This window comes from Pagrus pagrus (genome assembly GCF_965226575.1).
Source record: "Pagrus pagrus genome assembly, chromosome: 9".
In the NCBI taxonomy this organism is placed as follows: domain Eukaryota; kingdom Metazoa; phylum Chordata; class Actinopteri; order Spariformes; family Sparidae; genus Pagrus; species Pagrus pagrus.
Window position 1 is genome coordinate 17207755 of NC_140193.1, and position 24801 is coordinate 17232555.

The 24801-nt window shown below is 39.2% G+C and overlaps 1 protein-coding gene across 2 annotated transcripts in view; it reads right to left on the reverse strand.

The window, feature by feature from the left end:
- LOC311262420 (obg-like ATPase 1) overlaps nt 1-24801 on the reverse strand; it is a 52111-nt gene that overhangs the window by 20635 nt on the left and 6675 nt on the right. For both annotated transcript variants that reach the window (XR_014623250.1, XM_084361777.1), the window contains exons 4-7: nt 23258-23385; nt 4721-4896; nt 1145-1225; nt 668-765 (exon numbers count right to left, since the gene is read on the reverse strand). Coding sequence is in view for 1 of the 2 variants with exons in the window: in XM_084361777.1 (XP_084217903.1) it covers nt 668-765; nt 1145-1225; nt 4721-4896; nt 23258-23385 (483 nt within the window). In the remaining variant the exon portion in view is untranslated. The remainder of the gene's footprint in view (nt 1-667; nt 766-1144; nt 1226-4720; nt 4897-23257; nt 23386-24801) is intronic.

A 24801-nucleotide genomic window follows, 5' to 3' on the forward strand; every position in this document is an offset into this window, starting at 1 on the left:
CTGGAGCTGGATGTTGTGTTCGAGCTTACTTAGTGCCACCTCCAGGCAGATCCTCTCACAAAGATATGACCGTTTTCTGTCAGCAGGAGACCACAGTCAGAAGATCAACAAGGCTAACTCACACACACACTTCTGGCACATGCTGTACAGACACATGCACGTAGACGTTTTATAGCTGACATGCAGATTCAATGAAAGTTAGTGGTTAGAAATTAATGTGGAAGTAGAAGGAAAGCTCCTTGGTGATGATTAAAGGAGCACTGTGTAGTTTTGGAGATGAAATTCACACTCAGAATTGTAATATTTACAATATTAATGAGGTAATAATACAAACTCAGACATAGTTATTTTGTCCATAACTGAATAAACAAGCTGTTCTCAGAGGAAAATAAGGTCCCCAGAACACTTTTTGAAGCTAGGAAGGTGGCAGGGTCCGCCAAATATAAACAAAGTAAACAGTATGAAATTGTGTTGTCCTTTAAGTTCAGTTTGTTTAATCGGTTTATTCAGTCATGAAAACGAAGAAAGTTTGTTTATAGTTTGTTTAGGTATATCAACAAAACAGTCTATGATCTTCTCTTCTGATTAAAATGTCTTCCCCAAAACTACGTAGTGCCCCTTTAATGAGTGCAATGAGACGGTCTCCGCCTTTCTTCCAAGCACTTACCATTTGTTCTTTCTCCTGATGTAGTCTTTCTCGGAGAGGTTAACGAGGTAAATCATTGGTTTGGATGTCAAAAACAAGTATTTGTTCAACACTTCGATCTGTGACAAAGACACACAAGGCAAGAGGCACTGAGAATCAGAACTTTTTCCAAAGTAGCCTTTGATGACAGCACAAACATAGATGAGTGAAGCGAAATCAAATTAGGGTCTGGTGTATAGCCTCGGTGGGGTGCGACTATAAAGCCTCTAAATCAAAATCAGCACGGCCAGATGTCATTAGCTTGTACAAAAGTAATGTCAAAATACAACCAACAAAAGGCTGTGCATAATATTAACTTGTGATTTGCACAAAAGACGTGTTTCCTTGAGAAAAAAAAGAGAGAGAGAGGAGGAAACAGCAGTTGTACTTTTAGGTCAGATGAAAAGATGAGCGAGATAAATCACATTAATAAATGTGACTGTGACATCAAAGGCTTACCTCCTTGTCGTTCCAATCGGGATAGTAGCGGACGTTTTTCTTTTCATCCACTACCCAGCTCTTGATTTTGCACATAACGTCCTGTTTGGGGTTAAAAGAGAATGAACAAGAAGCCATTAAAGGAGATGAAAAAGAATATAAACCCAGCAGGGTATGGGGTAATTATTTCCTAAATGCATGGCATCCTGATGCCAAAATGAACAATGGCTGTGCTCGCATTCAAGCAGGAGTGGCCTGGCTTTGACAAGGGATGGCATGCACAAGACCCCCTTCCCTCCTTTAAATCATGACAAAATGCCTTCTGGGGTGTCTCGCTCGGAGCCGCAGTTTTGAACATCAATATTCCATTGGGACTGTTTAATGAAAAGGATGGAAAGAGGAGACAAAATTGGAAAAGAGCAGGGAACTAATTGGAAGTTGGTTAGTTAGGTGTAAATTATTGGTCCTTCCTCAGGCACTTTGCAGAATGTAGTCATACTGAATAAGCACTAGTGAGGTACAGAACTAATTATTCAGTGTTTCTTCTGGAGAAAATATTGAGCATTTCCAGCTATGTATGCCACATTCATTACTGAGGTACTTGTGGCTTGAGACCACAGGCAAGACTGGGTCTTGACAGGATCTGGAAGCGGAAAAGGGTGGGAAAATGGGAGGGAGGTAGTTATAAAATTTGTAATAAAGAAATTGAGCCTATTATTGTTGATCCAGCCCCACAGAAATTAGCGGAACACATTCTTTTTGTTCCTGTCAACTTGACCTCCCCCTTCATATAAAAACTCCTCCACCCCCTGCAACACTCCCCCTACCTCCTTTTCCCTCCCCAAACCCTTGCAGCACTTCACAATCATACTCCCTTTTGAAAGAACTGAGGAAAAAATCCTGCCAGAGCCTCAATTACACAATGGCAGAAAAAGCTCCACACACTGACCCCCAGCCAGCTGCATTCACTCTCTGCACATCTCTCTCCACAGGAATTCTAAAGGCCTTTTAGTCAGGCAGCCAGAGTGCAGCCAGCGGGAGAGAGCGCAGGAAGAGCTGCATACACTCCGCCCGCGCCGTCCCAAGTCTTCACAGAGAGATTAATCATCTGTGAAATGGAAACAGCAAACGGCCAGTGACACAGGCTGAACCCGCTCCAGGTTTCCCTCATCAGCTCGCAGCCGCCGTGCAGCGCTCCTCTAACAGGCAGGTGTTAATAAAAGGCATATAGGTCCCACAAGGGTCAAACACATATGCCTGCCACCATGAAGCGCCGCTGGTGGGCCGGCTTCTTATTATTGTTTTTTAAGGATAGGGATTTTGAGGATTCATACGGACAAAAGCAATGAAACATTGTCTTTGTAAACAGAGCAACAGCGAAATGGACTTAAATCTTTACAACAATGCATACATATGAGCCCTGTGTGTGCATACGTTCAGCTTCAACTCACAGTGAAATATTAAGTGACCTTTTTCATTGTGACAGCAATTTTAACCATAAAATGCTATTTTATAATAAATAACACATTTCTGATTTTTTTCCCCCCTCGTTTTTTATTAAACAGCAAATGTTAGCGTTAGTTTTTTTCTCAATTATTTTGCCCCCCAACCTTTCAGATGCATTTTTAGTTTACAGTAATAATCATCTCCTTATGTGCATTTCCTACAGAACAGGAAGTACATTAAAGAAAGAGGAAAGATGCCTTCAAAACAATCTTTTTTGTGTCACAATCGGCAAATATTTAATATCATTCTTTATGGAGTGCATGCACAGTGTATTACACTTTATGGTATATATTAATAAATAGAGTAGTTCTCTCTCACAGTAATATCGTGAGGCATAATGTTTCCATACCTTGTGCAGAGGTAACAACGTACAGGAAATGAATGAATTTCTCATTAGACATATTTTGAGTTTTGCACTATTAAGATTTGTGTGGTTTTGTCATAATTACTCATAATTTTAACACATTGTTTTCATATTGTTGGTATAATTTCAGTCTTAAAGACAGCATATAAAAATGTGAGAAAGTGTGCGAGAAAAACAAATTTAGCATTTGTGTGAATGGTGCATCATCTTGAATCACATAAGGGTTTACAATGTAATTTTTAAAAGTATGAATATCTAGATGGTAAAATAAGTTGACATTAAAATAATCATCGAACTCCACCATAAACAGGATAAAAGTGTTTTTTGCTCTTGGAAAGAATTTCCAGCCACTTAAAGACCTGTAGCGCTTATAGGAAACTGAGTGCAACAATGGAAATTAGGTTTTTTTTCAAAGGTCTTGCAAATGACTCTGTAAAGTGGAAAATCTAAGGCAGTAATCACCATCAGCATTTCCTTTTTATTTCATTGCATCCTGTGGTTCTGCAGAAGAAAGAAATAGCACTTTTTTTTCTTTAAAACTGTATATTTTTAGGCTTGATGCACATGTTCCTGCATATAAATGCTGACATAAACATGTGTATATGTGTCTGTGCACAGCTGAGCGTGTCAAACGCCAGGCTCAGCCTGTGAGACAATCACACAATCCCTCCCATCTAAAAGCTTGGTGCAGCCTTTGATAAGCACCATTCTTTGCCATCTAAAGAGGTCTTCTATAGATTTCACTTGCCGACGTGTGCACAACCTTTGACAAGTAATGTATCATTTTTATTCATTGCCTAAAATTGTTAGCAATTATGTGCGTAAGCGGCCACCTGCCTGGCCTGAATGGCTCCTGTCTGTGGGGCTACAGGGGTGTGGGGAAGTGCTGTAGGCTGTAAAAAGAGAGGGTGGGGGGGTTGGGGTGTCGGGGGGGTGGTTTCGTCTGAGGGGAACCAACCAAACTCTGCAGCAGGTGAAAAAGCCCCTCTCGTTAGTGTAATGAGTGGTCAGAGCCTCGGTGTCTCGGGGCCTGAAATTGGGCATGCCGCTCCGAGTGAAAGGCCGGGTCCCCTCGCCCATCCGAGCCTGCTCCTCCGCCGTCAGAGCATCATGAGACATTTACAACCAAATCATCGCTAATGTTTGCGACTCAGCCTCATTACCTTAACAATATGACCATCTGAATGCGTTTGCATCCACATACGTCGTGATCCGACACCCAGGATGTGGATTTTTTTTTTTTCTGATCTTACCCTGTGTTTTGCCCTGCACCTTGCTGCAGGATCCTCAGTCAAAGAATATTCTAAACATTTACGGTATTCATAGCGAGGTATAGGCATATGTGTCACCCACTGTATGGCCTCACACAATTTCCTAAGCTGCTGTAGGTGTATAACCATGAGCAAGAGCTGTGCCATGATTTGAGTATTACTTTAGATGAAAAGAGCTGTGTGGAAACACTTTCATTAGCCCAGTGCTGTGACCCAGGGTCAGCAGCTGAATAAGTAACTCTCTATTAATGATTTCTACAGCAGAAAACCCCTGACCCCTGATCACTTTCAATCTCGGAAAGGGAAAAAAAAAATAGGGCAGGGGGAGGGGTGAGACCTATTGGAGGGAGATTAAAAAAAACATACTTTTTTTCTCCTTGGCCATGTGTGTGGGAGGGTTATTATTTGTGCCGTGCTGTGAGGGGGAGCAAAGGGCCTGCTGGGACATTGACTCACGTATTCTGGTTTGAGTTTCTTGTCACCGCCTCTAATGGCTGTCTTCTCCAGCTTGTCAATAATAGGGCCGATCATCTCCTCATCCTTCAGCCGCAGCTCCTCGTGGATGATCTCCATATCCCTCACCGGGTCCACCGTCCCCTCAACATGGATGATATCCTCATCCTCAAAAGCACCTGCAGCGCCAGGACACAAACACACAGAGAGTGCATCGGTATAGAATTTTTTTTTTTTTCCTGCAGCAACAACGTGCACACATGTAGTACAAGCAACAGAATCAATGGCATTGACTTCTTGAGATCGAATGTGAAGCAGTGATTAGATTTAGCCCCCCAAAAATCATTAGCTTTTTTGCAGAGAATGTGGGAAAAATAAACATCCAGATGAAAAAGCACAGTGGGAGTCACAGGAAAGTCATAACAAATATAATAAAAATACTCAGGAATACATTAAATATTTCTTTTCAGTGAGCAAGTGTCAGAACTGCGAGAAACCAGCTTACTGTGTCAAAGTAAGTTCCACTAAAATTGGCTTTAAGTGCAACAGAACAGGCTTGTCTGTCAATCTGCATGAAAAGTGTGTGGTCATGCTTTTTCTACCCCTCTGTCTTAAAACTATCAGCCATTAAGATAAAAAATATGAGAAATAAACAAAACTGAGTGTGATTTAAGAGGAAAATGTCAACATTCGTAGATGATAGACGACAGTCTTCCCCCTCATCATTTGCGTCTTAGCCGTGGCTATGCTGGTGATTAGGTAATGAGGCTCTGAAGCAGACCATTTAGCCAGCAGCTGCTCTAAGGACTCCTTCTGATTCTCCAGCAGAGCTCAGGGGTGAGGGAGGGGAGGGAGAGGGGCGAGACGGGTGTACATCTGTCACATGAGAGTGACAGCCTTTAACAGTACTAGTGGCGACTGTAGTGGACTCCAATATGTTCTTTAATTTATGTACAGTCTGTTTTATATTATCACAATAAACCTCAAAAACACTTAATAAACATAAATACCACGACTGAGCAACCAGATCACATGCTATGATATTTTTGTCCAAATACCTCAATATCAATATTGGGACAATATTGTAGGGATGACTTTTGGTACTTTTACAAAATATTCTAATAAGATTTGTTTTTATAAATAAACATCAGTAATGTGAATATAATAGCTAAGCTAGTAAAGGCAAAACAAGTATAATAAGTAGAACAGTCTGGTGGTTCAGAAATGTACATATTTTTACTGCAATGGAGCTTTTAAAACCAGGAAAAGACAACATGAGACAAAAGACAAATGTAAGTACTATTAGCAAAATGTGTTCTAAGTATCAAAGGTAAAAGTACTCATGACTCAAATAAATGTCCACTGTGCCTGTTAAAAAAATATTGTATTATTATTTGACTATTATTATTATATTATTGTATTATTATTATTACCAACCCAATCGCCAGAATAAATGTTGGCAAAGTGCGTTTATGCAAAACCACAGATAAGTTTAACTTTACATTTCTTTTGTTTCTTTGGTCGCCTCAAAGAGTCCTTAGTTCTTGTTAAAAACACCTGGTTTGTCACCACATACATGGCTGGAAATTCTCCCAAGGTCTCCTTAAAAACAACCACTGGTGTCATGCATACAAATGTTAAAATGCAGACTCGAACTGTAGTCACTGCTGGCCACCAGCTGGGCTGCCTTGTCGCATGTAACCTCACCATTGTCTCCCTAACCTCTTGATATAGAAGTCAGGTAATAAACATGTAATGTGAAGGTGATATATGACATGTTTTGTACAAATGTCAATATGGTACGTAGCCTATGACATGAACATGTAACCTGCTAACATTTTATCCTGGCGACTGGGCTGATTATTACTGATGCAGGTAAATATAAGTAGCATTTTGCTGTTGTAGCTTGAATTTATTCATATACTGTTGGCACAACATATGTTTCGCATAAAGTAGCATAGAATGTAAATACTCAAGTAAAGTAAAAGCACCTAATATTTGTACAAAAGTAAAGTTCTTGAGTGAAGTTATATTCCACCGTTGGAGCACCTTCATGCTATATTTACATAAGTACAGTATATGAAATATGCCTGCACACGTTTTCATAAATCAGTCAGTAACAGTGACTCATGAAGTTTCACACTGTGCCTTAATGGGAATGCCATCTCACTCAACGGGTAAGGGAATGTCAGGTGGTTGATGACTTGGCTTTAAGTATTGCCGTGTTGAGGGACACTATGTTTGGAATGTTCATTGTGGAGTTTCTTATTGTTTTTAACAATCCATATTCACACGTACACACCTGAGCAGTGACGGTATGTTGACAGGTGAGGCCCTGCGAGAATAACGTCACCACGGTGATGCGCACGACTCATCCCAAGGCTGTCACTTCCATCTCTCAACAAGTTGGAACAGTGATACATGAAGAAGATATTGATGATTCAGAGCTGTGCGTGGTTGTCATGATGGGAAGCAGCATACCGGAAGAGTCAAGTTAACCCCGTCATTCCACTAATCAGATCAAGTCAGATGAATGTCTACACAGTACAGTGTCTACACATGAAAACAGATCCTCCACTAACAAGGAAAAAATGCCTCTGAGACCGTCTCTGATCCGAAGGTATTTTAGCTGTGTGGCTCATGGGATGTCTGTCAGTCTGTCAGTCACTTGGTTGTCGGTCCAAACTGAAATAACTCAGGAACTTTTTGATGGATTGCCATGAAATGTTGTACAGATATTTGTGGCCCCAATAGACTGTATGCTATGTATAGCAAGAGGAGGGTGACTGGTTGCAAGAAGAAATCTGATTGTATGTAAGCTTATGAGAAAATTACCCTACTTCTCACTTGATTTACAAACTCAGTAAACAGTTCCCTAATGAGTTTATGGTTTCAATTTCTAGTTTCAAGTCTTCTTCAATATAGCATGATGTTCAGTTTTTTAGATTGTGGTCCCATTTTAGAGTAAAATACATGATTAATCAGTTTATGCTTTGGGACGTGGCTACCACTGAGTGTCGCTGGGTTCTCACTCAGATCCAATCTGCATATCCTCCCCAGCTCCACCCTCTTGTCCTAATTTTTAGTTACTTCCGGCTCCAAAAAACCAAGATGGCAACAGCCGTAATGCCAACCTCCGTTACGGTAGTCCACAAACAAATGGGTGACGTCACCGTGGGTTTACACGTGGTGCTCCGCATGTAATGACTTTGTTGATCCACTGACTTTTAATCTAGCGCCACCATGAGGTTAACATTTGTGGTTTTGAGTGAAATGTCTCAACATCTAGTGGATGGCTTGCTATATATTTCTGGAGACATTCATGTTCCCCTTGGGTTAAACTGTAATAACTAGCATGCTAACATGCTACACTGTGAAACATAAGCTCCTAAATATTAGCATGTTAGCATTGTCATTGTGAGCATGTTAGCATTACAATGTAGGCACTTAGCTCAAAGCAACGCTGCGCTTAAAGCAGTGAGGTTGCAGATGGCAACCAACAAAACACCCCTCGCTCAACCCAATCACCAGAATATGTTATATATTTTACATTTCTTTATGTTGCTATTTAACATTTCTTCAGGTTCAATTTTTCGGTTTATCTGTGACAATGCTGTGCTTATGGTCTGGTTAAGTTTAGGCACAAAAACCACCACAAAAGATCACGTTTTGACTTAAAGTACCTGTTTTGTTTGCAAAAAACACAGGTGGAAATTGTCTGAAGGTCTCCTTAAAAATATCCAGTGGTGCCAGCTTAAAAATGTTGGAACTTAGCCTTGAACTGTAGTCACTGGCTGTAAGCCTTCTTCCCTGCAGGTCATAAACTTGTAATGTGAACATGATGACACATTTTGTCAAAATGTCAGTATGTTATGTCACCTACTACACATACAAATGTTTGCAAAAACATTAATGGCATTTGATCCTGGTGATTGGGCTGCCTGCCCTCACCCTCCCCTTGTGGTTGCTTAAAGCGTGAAAGGCCCTGTGGTGTCTCGTTTGTCCATTCTGGGCTACTGTAGAAACATGGTGGACTCCTTGGAAGATGACCTGCTGCCTCTTAGATAATGAAAACACAATGATTCTTACCCTCAGGTGCTTACCCTCATGAATGAAAACATATTTCTGAATATTATATTCCATTTCTGCCAATCAATCCTCTGCAGTAGACTATTTTTCCTTTTCAAGAATAGGTGCCTGTAAGACTGTTAGGGAACAGGAGTGGGAGTGTTTTATTAAACCGTAAGAGACGCTAAACTGTAAACTGAACAAATAGGAAACCCCCTCCACTGATCTTCCACATGCACAGAATATCATATCTTGTTGTTCTACTGGGTTAAGGAGAGATAAGTACCTGATTTTCCCTGATACTAAACTACAGGGCTTTTACAATCTAGCACCACTCATCAGTCGAATCTGAACAGCAAAGCTCAACTACAAAATGACAGACACCGAAAAATACTACACCGGTGGTCTTATTACACATGCAAGCCAACAGAAGCTGTAGACTTTTGTGCAAGCTGTCATCCTGTGCGTTGTCCTCATGGTGAAATGAACTTATCCAATTACTCTTTGCCTAATCAGGCTGTTTTGGTTCCTCTCCTCTTGCAGAGGTACTCCACAGTATAAACAGTTCACTTACGCCACACAGAAAGGGGCTAATCAGTGGAATTATTGTTTTGCTGCGCCAATTTACCAGCTCCCTGTTCAGCACTGATTGGAATGAAAATTTGCTATTGTCTCTGCATGAACTCAGAAAATATAATGCAATGTAATCATTTTGTTAGCTGCAAGAATATACATACATTACAAACAATTATGATGTACAGTTTTGATACACTGTGTTACAAATGGAAAACGCATACGAGTCTGTTGTTCAATTTAATACATATTAATTAGGAGTGAGGAGTTTTAAACAGGTTCACATGGTGAATAAACCACTCACGATTGTTAATAATCACTGTTTATGAGAGCATTCGGAATGATTAAAATTTTTTTAAAACACTAAAGCAAGCACAATCATTTCAAAACACATTTCTTTTTAAATAAATCGAACTATTGTTATTCATCCTTCATAAAAAAGCTGATAAATCAACATTTGAAAGAGGCTTTCAAAGCACCGGAGCAGCTGATCACTCACTATTTAGTCATCAGCTGACACTCTCCTCTGACTACCACATATTCCAAAGTAATTTGCTTTAATTAATTTCGCCTAATTTAACATTCACATCTACTTTACCGCCATCCCATTCACGGCTCAGAGCTGGAGAACAAATGAACGAGGTGAAAGAGAGAGAGAGAGAGGGAGAGAAAGAAATCTGAGGGGGCAATCTCCACAATTAGTCCTTTAACAACTGGGTCTGGGTAGGGCTCTGTGAAGACAGCTCTTACGAGGCCGCGGCGCCACACAAAGCCACATGCAAGACAGTGAAAACACACACTGACAGAAAAAAAGAGAAGAAGACAGAGGTTGGAGAGGCCCAGTTTCAGGAGTCAGGTCGGTCTCACAATTTAGATTTTACTGCTTTATTTCAAATGGCGTGTGTTTTGAAGACACTATTAACAGGTGCTCCTTTATTAACAGAACAAAAGGATTAGTCTCCAGAGGGTGAGTGGTGTTCAATGGCCTGATTACAGATCAGGCTAATCTCTGTAAAATTATGGACTTACAGCGGCACTGCAGGCCAGTTAAGTATGAAAGGATAAAACTCCCTGAAGTCATATTTACAAGAGAAAATAGAAGAAAAACAAATATATTTCAGTGACTTTGTTAATTTTTTTTTTTTACATTAACCACACATTGCAAAATTGAACACATATAGTATATCATTTCTGCTGCTAAGGGTCCCTCAATCAAAAGAAAACAAAAGACATATGTAGCGTGGGACAATGGGAGATGTTGTCCTCTATTATTAAATAGCTTCCATTGCTGATGAGAATCTACATGACCAAGGCATAAATATTCACAGACAAACCAGCGTTTGAAAGTTTTATTTGCATGACGGTTAGTCAAGTTCACACTCTTCCTTTCTCAGTCTGACTCTCTCGGAAGTTATAGCAACAGGCGACCAAATGAAACGCACCTTTACATGTATTAAAATTACAGATTTTTTTATATTGTCAAAAACATTTTGGATAATTTAAGTACAAAACTCGAGGAAACATAACAAAAGTCAAGTCGTGTGCAAACACTTTAAAGGGGCACTATGTAGTTTTGGAGAAGAAATTCAAACTCAGAATTTTAATATTTACAATATTAATGAGGAAAAAATACAAACTATTTTTTTCCATAACTGAATAAACAAGCTGTTCTCAGAGGAAAATAAGGTCCCCAGAACACTGTTTGAAGCTGAAAAAGGTGGCAGGGTCCGCCAAATATAAACAAAGTAAAACAGTGTGAATTGTGTGGACCACAGTGAGTTTTGTTGTTTATTTAGTCTGTTTATTTAGTTTGTTAGGGCATAAAATTCAGTCAGTGAAGATCTTTCTCTACTGATTAAAATATCTTCCCCAAAACTACATAGTGCACCTTTAATGCAGAAATGTTACATGTGTCTTTAAAAGTTAGAGTATAACACCTAAATACACCAAACAAGCTCGATCCCACTGTATATCATCACTTTCCTGTCAGCTACACAGACAAGGCAGCTGTCTGAGTCATGTCGAGATCAATACTGATTGAGCTGCTTCCTCTCAAGTTGCTACCTGGGAGGATATGTGGTCAACATAATTCAGTTAAATTACAGTATTCATTGACTTTTAACTTCCTGTGCATGTTTTCACATGCAAGATGGGTAAGAGCACATCTAAAGAACTTGCATTCCTCGCAGTGCTTTTAAAATGTTCATGCAAACTCACTGCCGCAATTCTCCTGGTATTCAGAGCAGTAAAAGCTATTTTACGAGTCTGTCAGGAAAAGCACATTATGTATGTCTTCCCGGCATAAAAAAACACTGGCAATGCACACACTTTCATTCAGGAAATATCGTCTCGACATTCATTTTCGGATACATGGAATTGACAGCTGCTTCTGTAACAGAGTTTGTGGCATATTCAGCCTTGTTTCTTATGTCAATTATTGGCTGCTAAGCAGCAGTTTGACACCAGAAAGTGGTGGGTTTGAGCCCTTCAGGGATACAACTCATGTTTTCTTCATGATCCCATCTTTCAAAATAGATCACGGTGAAATCACAGAGCTCGATAGTATGAATATCAGCACCTTGCGAGGTGTCTCCACTTCCTATGTAATCTACTGTCAACTGCAGAGTTTTAAAGGTGCATCTTTCCACCATGTTTCATATGACTGCCTGTAAAATAAAAAAACTACATGTAGGGGCAAAGCTGTTCAGATGAGCCTGATCTGTGTGCTGTTGAAAGGTGGATGTACTGGGGAGGTTCCAGTTTCCATGAACTCTGACAGAAAACAACAGTGTTAATTCCCTTATCATTAGCTTAACCTCTGTCATTCAATTTACTTTGTTAAACCACGGAGCCTGAGAGCGTCTTGATTGAAAGGGACCGACATATGCACACCACTGTTGTCCCACATCATTCAGAGAACAAACCTTTTTAGATCCTTAACTACTATAGTGCCGCTGATTGCACAGGCACCAGCAATTTTCTAACCAACCGCCACCTGAACAATGATGTGTTCAGCCTTCAGGCCCTCCAGCCTTTCAAAGGTGAATCATTTCACAGTTTGGAGCGAGATCTCCATAGCAACTCCTCTTTGAAGGGTTTAGAATCACCATCCAATAATTCTATGATCATCGGGCCTTGCCATTCCCAGTGGTTCTTTTCACAGCGGACAGGCGAGGGGGGCACGAGGAGGAAGCAGGAAGATTCTACAGTCTATTTCAGGCAATTCATCTTGCAGCCCCATTAGAATTCAAAATATTGCGACCTTCAATCACCGAGCATGTTATCTGGAGCTGTGGCGATCTCCAGTCAAGATGGGTAGACATTTTGCTCTAATCATCCAAGATGAGTGGAGGCTGACAAAAACTCTTCATTCTCGCCCGAAGCAAAATGCTCATTTAAATGCTGTGACAGCTCCTCGACACGGCCCGGAAACACACAAAAGGAGGCTGATCCTCGCAGCTGAACGATGCAGATGTAGAATTGCAGTATGGGTTAAAACAATAACTAACATAAACAAGGAAGCACATATAGCATGGGGCCGCCATGTTTTTATTTTGTTCAAGTACGGTGTAGGAAGTGGGCCGCTTGTTCGTTATAAACCAGTTGCCTTTGCTGCAACAGTACAGAATATGTAGTAAACAGACTATTTAGACTAATTTCAAACCTAAAGGTGCTTTATATAACATATGTGAGCGGATTGTAACATGACATAAAAAAATGAGACCTTCTCCATCTCTCTCGGTTGCCTATAGAAGCCTGTGGATGATTTTTTTAAGTTGTCAAAATAACCTCGTCTCAGTGCCTCTCTCCACAGAGAGCAACAGTAGCTAAAGTTAGTTTAGAAATGGAGTCTGCTAACAAAAAACGCTGGCTTCCAGCCCAACACAGAAGTGCCACAGAGCTCCTTTAATGTTTGTTTGTCTGCCGCACTGGGTCCACCACATTAACACCAACCACACAAGTAAATACTTGTCCAAATCAATCTTAGAATAAGACGTAACTGGTGATTAGGCCTGTATGATACAACAAAAATGTAACATTGTTCAATATTGTGATGACGATATAAGCTCTACTCTCCTTTCTCAGCCATCGTGCTGGCTAATCTCACAGTCGCCAAAAAATTGATGCCAATTCATCTGAGGGTAGCTGACGGCCAGATGTTTGCATGCTGAGTGTGAACGCATGGTACCTGTAGATAAAAAGATTTTTTTCTCATTCATCGCATTTCTTTTGCAATGTGTTATTGTGCATGTTCATATCGCAAAGACGACAAAATTCAATATGCAAATATACAATGTTATACTAAATGATGTGCTTCTTCACTGCGACATAACCTGTGGTTCATTGTGAGGCAATCCCATGTACAACATTCTGGTTTAGAAAATATACACAAAGCACTGAATGTGTGTTAATCTGCGGTTAAAAATAGTCTCCAACAAATGCACTTTCTACCCCTGCTAAAAACTACACTGTCCTGCTGTTTAAGGACTATATGCTGTATGATAGCATGTATTTGTACGTCTGAAAGTATTCCTCAGTGAAAGTATTAAATTGACACAAGTGAATAAAAGGACATATCAACACTGGACAAGGTAGCACCAAATAGTTTTAGTGAATAGGTTTATAATCTGTGAAAACCACTAAATCACTGAAGGTCATTTCTGTGTGTAACTGTATTTACTCTAGTATACTTTTATCTCCCGTTGGAGGATTTCTCCCTTTTAAATAATCAATGAGTAGAATATTTTCCGAAAACATAAAAATCACACTTGTTTGTGTTGTTTGTCAATTAATGCATCAACTCAACAAGTGAATCAGCAGCTGAATTGTTGATAACTTCACTCATTGCTGAAGCCGCTTGGCTGGGATGACGTGTTCTGGATGTTTGTCAAGTTTGAGAATTTGTGAGTTGATGAGTGACGAGGCAGAATTGCTGGAGAGCAGCCATTACTGGCGTCAGTGGGGAGGCAGGTTGGCCGTAAATCATCTCTGTCTGAATAGTCAATCCAGTTTGTTCTTAAAGCCTGCAGCTAAACAATCAGTTTGATTTGCTCAGTATAAGCGATTAGTGGAGTGTGGGCTGAAGTCTGAGTGATGCAACAACCAAACAGAAATACAGTTTCCTTCCAGATTGAGCAAAGTGAAGGCCAACTTATTTAACTCACTCTTTATCATCAGATTCAGACATTCATCAGACAATGATGAGTCTGATATTTAAACTTTTTAAAAGGTTATATTTTTTAGAGGTGAATGAATTGGACCTGGAGAGGGATAACTGTTGTCAATTTGTTGTTGATTGACACTTTGATTCGATCACATTAGCCACAATCAAAAATCTGACATAGATTGAGACACACAGCCAATAAATTTCGGCTTACAGACGCAGTTAATAGACTGGACGTTTGTTATCATGAATAATCATTGTGCACAGGGGGCATCGAACAGGCCTCTATCTTCATTAAAACATGTGTTTCTGTAGGATAATCTTGTCAATTATATGCTGTATGTGAATATATGTTATTTTTAATGTTCAACTACAAGATGGCCTTGGGGTTGTATGCCTCTGTGCACCAGACAAGTTGCAGTTTAGTGCATCTGTTGGTGAAATGGAAGTGAGCGCTTTATTGGCATGTATGATTCCAGTGAATGTTTCCAGCGATAGACATGCTGCCTACACCTAGAGACTATTTTTACAGAGGCGCACAAAGGAGCTTCGTCACATGGTGCATTGACAATCACCTGAAGCTCAAAATCAGCAAAACCTATGGGCTTATGGTGGACTGCTGCTGTATGTCTATAAGAGAAGACAAAAGTGGGAAAAAAATCTAAGATGTGGATGCTTCACACACATCTTCAACCTGGCAGCACAAAAGAGTGACACAATCACCACAGTTTCAAAGTGGGCGCCTAGTTAGAGTCACCAATTCAGTCCAAAATGTGAAATATGGTCACAATTGCCCTTCTGTTCCTGAGTTATGGTGTTAAAGGATGGCCAGAAGAGTTTTTGTAGAACACTATGATGTCACAGTGAAGTTGACCTTAACTTAATCTCATCAGTTGATCCTATTAGATATTTGTGAGAAATTTGACATAATTAGTTATTCAAATTATTGAGTTATGATTGACCTTTGACCTCCAATTTATATTAGTTCATTCTTGAGGCTAAGTGGACGTTTGTGTGTCAGATTTGACAAAATCTAAAAAAAAGTCATTCCTGAGATATCACGTTCACGAGAATGGGACCGACGCACAGACGGACGGACATCCCGCAAACATGATGCCACGGGCCGCTGCTTTCACCGGTGTGGAGGCATAGAAATACCATGTCTGTGACTTTTGACCAAGGATTTCATAACTAAATTGTACACTCATGAATACTGATGCAGTATTCATTTGTTTCAGTTGGGGAACAGTCCATCAACCATGGCGTTTTATGAAGGTGTTTTTCCAGCTCATCGGTTATTGGTCTGTTAAATGTTGTATAAACTAATTGTACCACAGCTACAGTAGCTGTAAACACAAGCACAGGTTTACAATTACAGCAAATTCTGTGATTTCAAAAGTATTTTTATCATGTTTGTAAAGATGTATGCATTATTATTTTAAGGACTAGGGATGACATTAGTTTTGGTACCCACCGGAAAACAAAAGGTAATAGTTTATGGTACTGTAATAAGCATAAAGTTGCATGACGATAGCATACCAAGACCTCTGGTGTTGTTTTAACATTCACTGCTAAGGTAATGTTGTAGACCCATGATGGTAATCAATGCACAACATAAGAAAAATAACATAAAGGTTAAAGGTTGTACCAAACAATAGCAATATTCATTTTAATGCAATTGTTCGTTACAACCTTTAACTTTTATGTATGTACAGTACAGTAGCTGTAGATCAATTTTATGCTGAATACAGTATGACATACTAGTACTATTCATTTTTTTTCAATCAATTCAGTTAACTTTTTTGTCAATGAAACATTGGCAAATACTGAAAAATTACCATTACAATTTCCAAGAGACCAATGTAACATCTTGTTTTGTCCAACAATCGGTCTAAAACTCACAGATAAGTGGTTTGCTGCAATATAAGACAAGAAAAGACAAGCAAGTCCTCACATTTGAGAAGCTTTAACCACTGAAAGTTTGGGCTTTCTGCTTTAAAAGATGCCTTAATCAATGAATTTATTATTGATGATCAATGTTCAGCTCTATTAAGGACACAACAAAGTGACATCTCCTCTATAGCTAAAATCTTATTAAGTTTATCTCTTTAATACCTGCAACCATTGTTTAATGAAATGGGCGACCCTGCCTGTAGTGAACCTCAGGCAGTAGAGGAGGAGAGGGAAGAGTCATAACTTAACCAGGAGTTCAGGTGCTGAAAGCATGAATCTCACAGTGAGAGAAGAGTCTGCCAAAAATAACAGCTCCTTTCCAGCCGGCTGCCCACAACCACAGCCCGTCCCTGCAGATACACCACAGTATCTTAAGGCTAGACTCTTACTGAGTGTCGCGCAACCGTAAATAAGTCTTCATTAGGAGTGAACCAGAGCATTTCTACAGTGACGGGAGGACACTGTGTGAGCATTCAAACATCTAATTGCTGGAAACCAAACATCTGGGAATAAGGCCAGGTGAGCTGGCAGAGTAGCTTGCAGGGAACAGAAGAGCAGATGAAGTAGAACATGTCTGTGTCTTGTCTCAGACAGCGAGGATCCAGCCTTGTTCCAGTCACCGCAGAAGCACTGGGAACACTCAGCCTGCAAACCACTTTGTTATGAGACTGGGGAGCACCAGTCATTCAACAGAATCAGCTTTCAGGATGTCATCACGCGCCTTAATAGTTTTTGGAAGGTATTGTTGAAAGCAAATCCACTGTTTACGCAGCACTTTTCAAGGTCATTAGGGGTTGAAAAATATTCTTAACGTGCACGCTACTGGGGGAATTCTGAGGCCTCAGGAGGAAAATCCCTGGAAAAAGATGAATCCTTTCAAAATATGTAAATATATAAAATACAATGTGGTAACCCGTTCCACCTTCACACCTTTGTAAAACCCCTGTAACTTTGTATAAGCTAACTATTTCTAAAGTTTCACAACTTCTTCACAAAGAACTGTAACCCAATATAGGGAATCAAACTAGAACAGTACATTCAGTGAGTGCAGATCTCCACCAGGCTTAAAGTCAAAATGGAAGCAAACGTAACATAAAATGGAGATTTATTCATTTTGTATCATGCCTAACTTTTGTGGATCATAACGTGTCTGGTATGTAAGTATTCTGCACATGCTCCAAGGGAAGATGCAACCAAACTTTTCTACGAATGTATTAGGCTTTCAACAGACCCTACTGCGTTGTGATTGGCTAGTACTTGTTGTCTCGACTCATCTTTTTGACTGCCAGAGAAAAAGGGTGTATTTTAAACCAAACCATGATGTTTGCCTAAACCTAACCAAGTAGTTTTGGTGCCCAAATCTAACCAAACTGCTACTGAAAACAACAACAACAACAAAATAACAACATGTCAACTAAAAATTATAAATCAAAACTGACTGTTGTCTTTCCACAGGACACACACACAGGCCTCCTGGGTGAACAGCTAGGTCACATCACTGAGAACTAGCTAATCACAACTAAGTTGGGAGATAGAAGATTTTAACACAGATTGGGATAAATACACAACAAAATTTCCATAATTGGAATAACCATGAATTGGGACAATCATGGCTATCCTCACGAGTGACTTAAAAAACCAAAATCTTCGAATGGGCTTGACTTGCCCAGTGCATCCCCACAAAAACAGTCAAATCAGATGTGTGAGAATATTATTGATTCCAAACTAAAGAACAACAGTGAGGTGTTCACCATTTATTTGTCCTTTTGATTTATGCAGGGGGACCTTATGATTTATGATAACTGAATTTAAGATTGTTCATGTGATGAACAATCAAACATGTTCACTAAAAAAAGGTGTGTGTCCTATGTGTGATGCAATAAGAATATTTGCTTCTTACCAAACTGTAGAGGGATTTCAGTAATTTTTTTAGTGCCATTATAAGAGTTTTCAGCATATTTTGATGATTGATGTTCATATTATCCCATCCCTAATTCCTACGCCTGGCATAGATAAATATTTCACAGACAGAACTGGCAGAGAACGAAGGCTGATCTCTTCAAGCTGTTTCATGTCACTACCACTGAGCATCTGGCTGTAGTATCTTTATAAAGCCTTCTAGTAATTCAAAGACAAAAAAAGAAACATACCATTCCAGACATGAAAAAGTGAGATCCACCACAACCATATAATCAAGATATATAAAAGTAGTGGCTGCAACATTGCAGTCTGCCTGACACTAGATAGATATAATTACAAAACAAAACCAGCTATTTTTAATGGTTAACTTGTGAAACATACCACATTGTTTCCAAGGACTCTCCGACAGTGGAAACAATGGCATGCCAAAGCAGATAGATGTAAACACACAGAGAGCAGAAGCTGTCGATCGGACTATTTCCGATTGTTGAGGATGTTTGTCGTCTTTGTGTGAGTAGAAACAAAAGAGTTGGTTTCGGGTAAGGATCTGGCATATACATTTAGTTCATATAAAAAGGAACTGTGGGTGTTTTAACCATGTACATAATGATGTATATGAGATACATACGGTGTCAGACACATTAAGTATAATTTAAAGAATAAGGTTGATGATATTTTGTATTTTTTTTTATTCTCTACTTTCATGATATGGTTTATTGTATACAACCATTTTGGGAAGTGCAAGTCTCTTGACTTCCTTTGCCTCCAAACTACAGTGCTTTTTCGTCCTTATGTCAGTAACACTTTTCAAGATGATGAACATTCGTAATCATTTTTAATAATAAATAACAAGGTTTCATGCTCGCAGAGCAGTGTCAGTTTTGGCAGGTCTTCCACGTAACGTAACGTTAGTTGAGCTCTGAAAATCCAGTTAATGTCGGTGCTAAAGCAAGTGACAAGCTAACATGGCTAATGGTTTTCTAAGACACTGTGATTATTGAAATGATTTAAAATAATAAAAAAAACACTGTGGTAAATACTATTAACAATATATATGAGGCTAACACTGGAAAGTGAATTAACTGTCTTGACTATCATGAGTTGATGTAACAGTAATGTTTCTTCACTTTTCACACATAGCTTTGTACATAGCTAATAGCATTTTCTGTTTGTTTTTGTGTTTCGAGCTATATTGACTATTTTTCTAATTGAGAGCAAAGTCAGCCACTCAGCTAGCTTTAGCTGGCTACCATAAGGAATAGTGCCTTAAATTTAAACAAAACAAAACAGTCTACTTCAGTTTTGGCATCTTTTCCACGTAACGTAACTTTAGCTGAGCTCTGACAATCCGGCTCATGTTGGCGCAACAGCGAATGACGCTTTGGTGATTATCAAAATGATCAAAAACACTGTACAAACAATATTAACATTATTAACAGTACAAACGAAGCTATCTGTGAAAAGTGATTGAACTCAATAGCGAGGTTAGCCAGTCAGCTACTAAAAAGACAGATAGCACCTTCAAGTTTAACAAAACAAAACAGTGTGCATCAGTTTTGGCAGCTCTTCTACTATGTAACATAACGTTAATTGAGTCCAGAAAATATGGCTAATGTTGGTGCTACCTGACTAGCTAATATAGCTGACAGTTATCAAAGACACTGGTGATTTTTAAAAATGAGTAAAAAAATTTAAAAACACTGTGGAAAATATTGTGTACAATATATAGACTAACTTAACTATCTTAGAGTTGACTCCAAAGTAATGTTACCTTTGCTTCTAACCTTAGTTAGTTCACTTTTCACACTTAGCTTTGTATTGTTAATAGAAGGCTACTGACTGTGTTTTTAATCATTTTTATAATAGCCTCGGTGTCTTAGATAACCAAAACCTTGATCAAGAGCCACGCTATACGAAAGTATTAAGAGGTGAACTAACACATTCTTGACTGAATTGTATTATTACTTGAAACAAAGTCCTTAAAAACTGAACAGACAAAATCTCATTTGTCTCACCTTACATGCCTTGTCCACTCGGTAAATCATTACTTAAGTCTGGGTGGTCTTCTAGCTCCTCTTCTCACAAACTACACAGAGTTAAAGGCTATTTGAAAACTGTGCTGAAACAGAAGTAATACATTTGTCAGTGATACACAGAGACAACTCAGGAAACAATATAGGAAAATGGCCTCAATCTAAACCTTTCTATCCGGCCGTTCCATGCCTGCCACCGCTGACTCTCTAATCAGAGCTCCTTTCACACAGTGGCAAAGTCAATAACAGCATACAATCAGTAAACAAATTCAGCTATTTCTAAAAAGGCCCTCTGCATTCATTTCAGTTGCCGTAATTTGAATTATTCTAGCGTGAAACACTTAAATTGTGTAAGACAAAGACCGTGTCAGAGGCACAGAGGAACTTGAGACAAAGGGAGACCTGAAAAGTGAAGCCTGACTCACGGAGGGACGGGCTGTGAATAATCTGTTGAGGTAATCACATCTGTACTGTCATCGAGTAACAGAAGGCAGAATTTCCAATCAGTCTGGATATATTTTATAATTATTTCCACTTTTTTTGTTGTCAACAGTATTATAAGCAGTGGCAATAGAACAAATCTATCTTTCATTATACTATACATTTTAGAGATATGCAGGGTGTAAAAAATAAAAATAAAAATAAAATAAACCTGTTACTCTCATAATATGTTGAGTCAATACCAATACCAGTATTGGAAATGCCTCCAATGCTGCCACAAAAGTGTAATTTGTAGGAAATGGACAGAATTTGAAAAGTACCTTCAAAACAATACGGGGCAGCATGAATCCGCTTAGGCCTACTGCTTCTCACTATATTAGACTCTCTACTCTTTGCTGTAGCTATCTTTAGCTGTAGTGGCGAGCTAGCATTAGCAAATAGACCATTAAACCATGGAGCAGCAGAGAAGGGGGAGATTTTATCTGGACATCAGCAGTGGGCAAAAAACGGCGTGAAGACTTGGAGTATGTTCACATCTTATGCTTTGAATTGAGGCTTTATTTCGACCAACCAGAGGCGACTGTGGAAAGACAAACCAAATGCATCTTTGTTCAGTAAAAGAGAGAAACTTGAATTCAAAAGGTGTAGATTTAAATTTTTCTGTTTAGTAAGAAAAATAGGTGTAAAGTACGGAAGCCCTAAAGGGCCATGCATTCATACATTTTATTTCCTCTGTTTTCTCGTGATAACGAGATAATTTCATTTGTTTTCTCGAGATCTCGAGTCATTATCTCGAAATAACAACTGCCGTTTTCCCGAGATAACGATATAATTAATTCGAGATCTCGAGATAATGACTGTGATATGATAGGCCTGAGATTATGGAGACTCCCGGGACCTCGTAGCTGGTCAGCTATGTAGTTAACGACGACATCAGGCTCACTTAGATTGTGCTGCCGATATAGCTGAAGCCTTGCTAACTGTCTTTTTAGATTACACACACTAATGTGTATATTATCTGTAATAGCAAGGCATAATGCTATTTCAGCCTGTGTCAGGCCTTGATTGAAAGGATATGTGACGCAGTGATCGATATGCTCCTGCTCCTCTGACACTGCTACACTGAATGATGTTTCCTGCAATGATTTAATATACTACACTATTGTTTTGTTATCTCAAGATCTCGTATTAATTATACCGTTATCTCGAGTAAACAAAGTTTCGTTATCTCGAGATCTCAAGAAAATTTTCCTGTTATCTGGGGAAAATGGCAGTTGTTATTTTGAGATAATAAATCGAGATCTCGAGAAAACAAATGAAATTAACTCGTTATCACAGGAAAATGGAGGAAATAAAATGTATGAATGCATGGCCCTTTAGGGCTTCAGTAGTAAAGATATTTCCTTACATAACATTCACTGAGTTTATTTTGCTTACTCATTAGGCTTAGTAGTGAACTCAATGCTTTTACATCTTCCAGCTGAAACTACAGTGGCTATCAGGCTCTTGCTGGTACAAAGGGCTATTATGAAGCAGGACAGGCCGGGGCTAGCTGGCTAGCATGCAAACTTCAGTGGACATCTCTGCAACACAGTACAAAGACGTCTTTGACATAAGGTCAGCAGTGTTGTTTCTTCACACTGCTGAAGAAGTTCATTTTTGAATGTTTCGAACTAAAAATTCTGGCCATATCTTACAAAATGCTTCTGTAAATGCTAGATCGCGTATCGGCGAGTCTTTGCATGATCCGATATTACGTAGGCTATAGGTAATTTATTTATGAGAAACAGGCTCTTGCCTCTTCTCAGCAGCGTCTTTTACACCTGTGCACTGCAACTTGACACATTTTTTAGCCCACAAATTGTCAATACCCATAAACAGCAAGTAACTTTTGAGACTGCATTGGGAAGGAAAAACTGTTATCGGAACATCTCTATTAATATCTTACTTACCTCTGCTCACTGTACCCAAACTTAATCAAAAGTGGCATTGGGAATCGTGTTACAATATCATGTGGTGCTTCTCCTGTGATGTTTCCAAACCTCAGAATATGTTCGTGATTGTGTGAAGCCTAAACCAGGCGCAGACTCTTTCCCTTCCCACTTCTGTGACTCTCATTTAGAGAGCCTCCCAGTAGGAATGTGAGGTTTGGTCTGACTTCATAATTCCTGACTGTGATGTTGATCTTGGCACCCACAACACAAGATGCCCTACGAGCAAAGCTTTCAAAAAGCTGGTACTGGAACTATTTAGTACGACCAAATGTTGCCAGTGAGATTGCTTTAGCCGCAGTGTAAAATATACAGCATAAGATAAACTTGCAGGTGTATGTTTGTTAATGGAACGAAATCCTGTGAGGGAAAGAAAAAACGTCAACCTGTGACTCACGTGTCATGTGGAAGATGCTGTCGCAGGCGCTGATATGGGACAGGAAGGCATTTCCCAGGCCTTGACCAGCATGAGCACCTTTCACCAGGCCAGCAATGTCAACGACATTAAGGAATGCTGGGACTTTGCTGGAAGTAAAAGGATAAAGGGTAATTCATTGAAGACTTTAAACATCATCAGTATTATCTTAACACAAACTGAAATTGCTTGTATTATCCTACAATGAAATGGTCAAATCAAACCGTTCCTATAAAACGTTTTCAGATAAATCCTGATAACTCCATTATTTACTGAGTTTCATTGTGTACAAGTGGTGTCAGAAGCATCGGACAATGAATTCCCGACGGGAAATTCATGTGAATGCCACCTACAGCGGACAGGGGAAATGTTGGTATTCGACTTACCGACTCAACATCGTACATGCAGAGACACAACCAAGTGGTTTTGTGCATAAACCTAACCAGACCATAAGCACAAAATTGGAATTGGAAAATTGGACCTAAAGAAACGCAAAGTTTGCCAACATTTATTCTGGCGATTGGGTTGAAAAATAAAGCTTCAAACTTCAAACAGCTATCGACAAGTTTAAAAGCTCTGAGCAATAAAATATAACACATCTTCGTCATATGGTCCATCTTGTGTCCGCATTACCACTTAAAAGCTCATTAACACACCAAAGTCCGAGGAACAACTTCCCAACACGGGAAATGGGACCAAGCGCTTGTTGCATGTTGTTGCATTAAATGGTAGGGAGTTAGGTTTGTTGAACAGATTGCTCCCAAATATATATATATAACATGTATACATAAAGAAGTGGAGAAAAACAGATATTCTAATGCAAAACTATCTCAAATTATAGCCTCAAAACATAACATAGACTTTAATCGACACAAAAAAATAACTTAAGTGGACATCTTAAAAGATATGCATGGTGTTATTATATATTATAGTAAATAGCGCATTTGTTGGGGACTGTTTTCAGTCACGCACAAAACACATTTCAAAATAACTACAATGTCCATGTTGATGGTAAGTAAGGAACATGTCACCCTGCCTCAGGTAGTTATTGTAGAAAATTGCATTTTCTTGCACAAATATGTTTTGTTTTGATGGTTACTGGTGTATTTATTTATTAATAGCAGTCGCATCTGTTTTTTATTAGTTTAAGTTGCAGTAAAAGACATAAGAAGGACAGAACAAGTGTGTTCCTGAGATTCATGCTGCTCTTTAAAAAGCAGGAGATCAGCTCTTGTGCAAAGAATTCATGCACTGAAATGCTGTGTGCTATTCAACATACCAATTCATGTCAGTCAGAATTTCCCTATTAATTTGTCAGTATAGCACAGCAAATCTGAATTCAACCTGCTTTAACAGCCTATACAAATGTGTATGATAACCAGGTGTTTGAGGTTCAGACGTTTCAGCTTTTTCCTCGACAGAAAACCTCGGAGTAGAGCAGCAATCATACACCATACAGAATACTGGCAGCTACATGTCAACAACATTGTTATATGTTTTCTCATACCAATAGCAAGAAGAGCGTC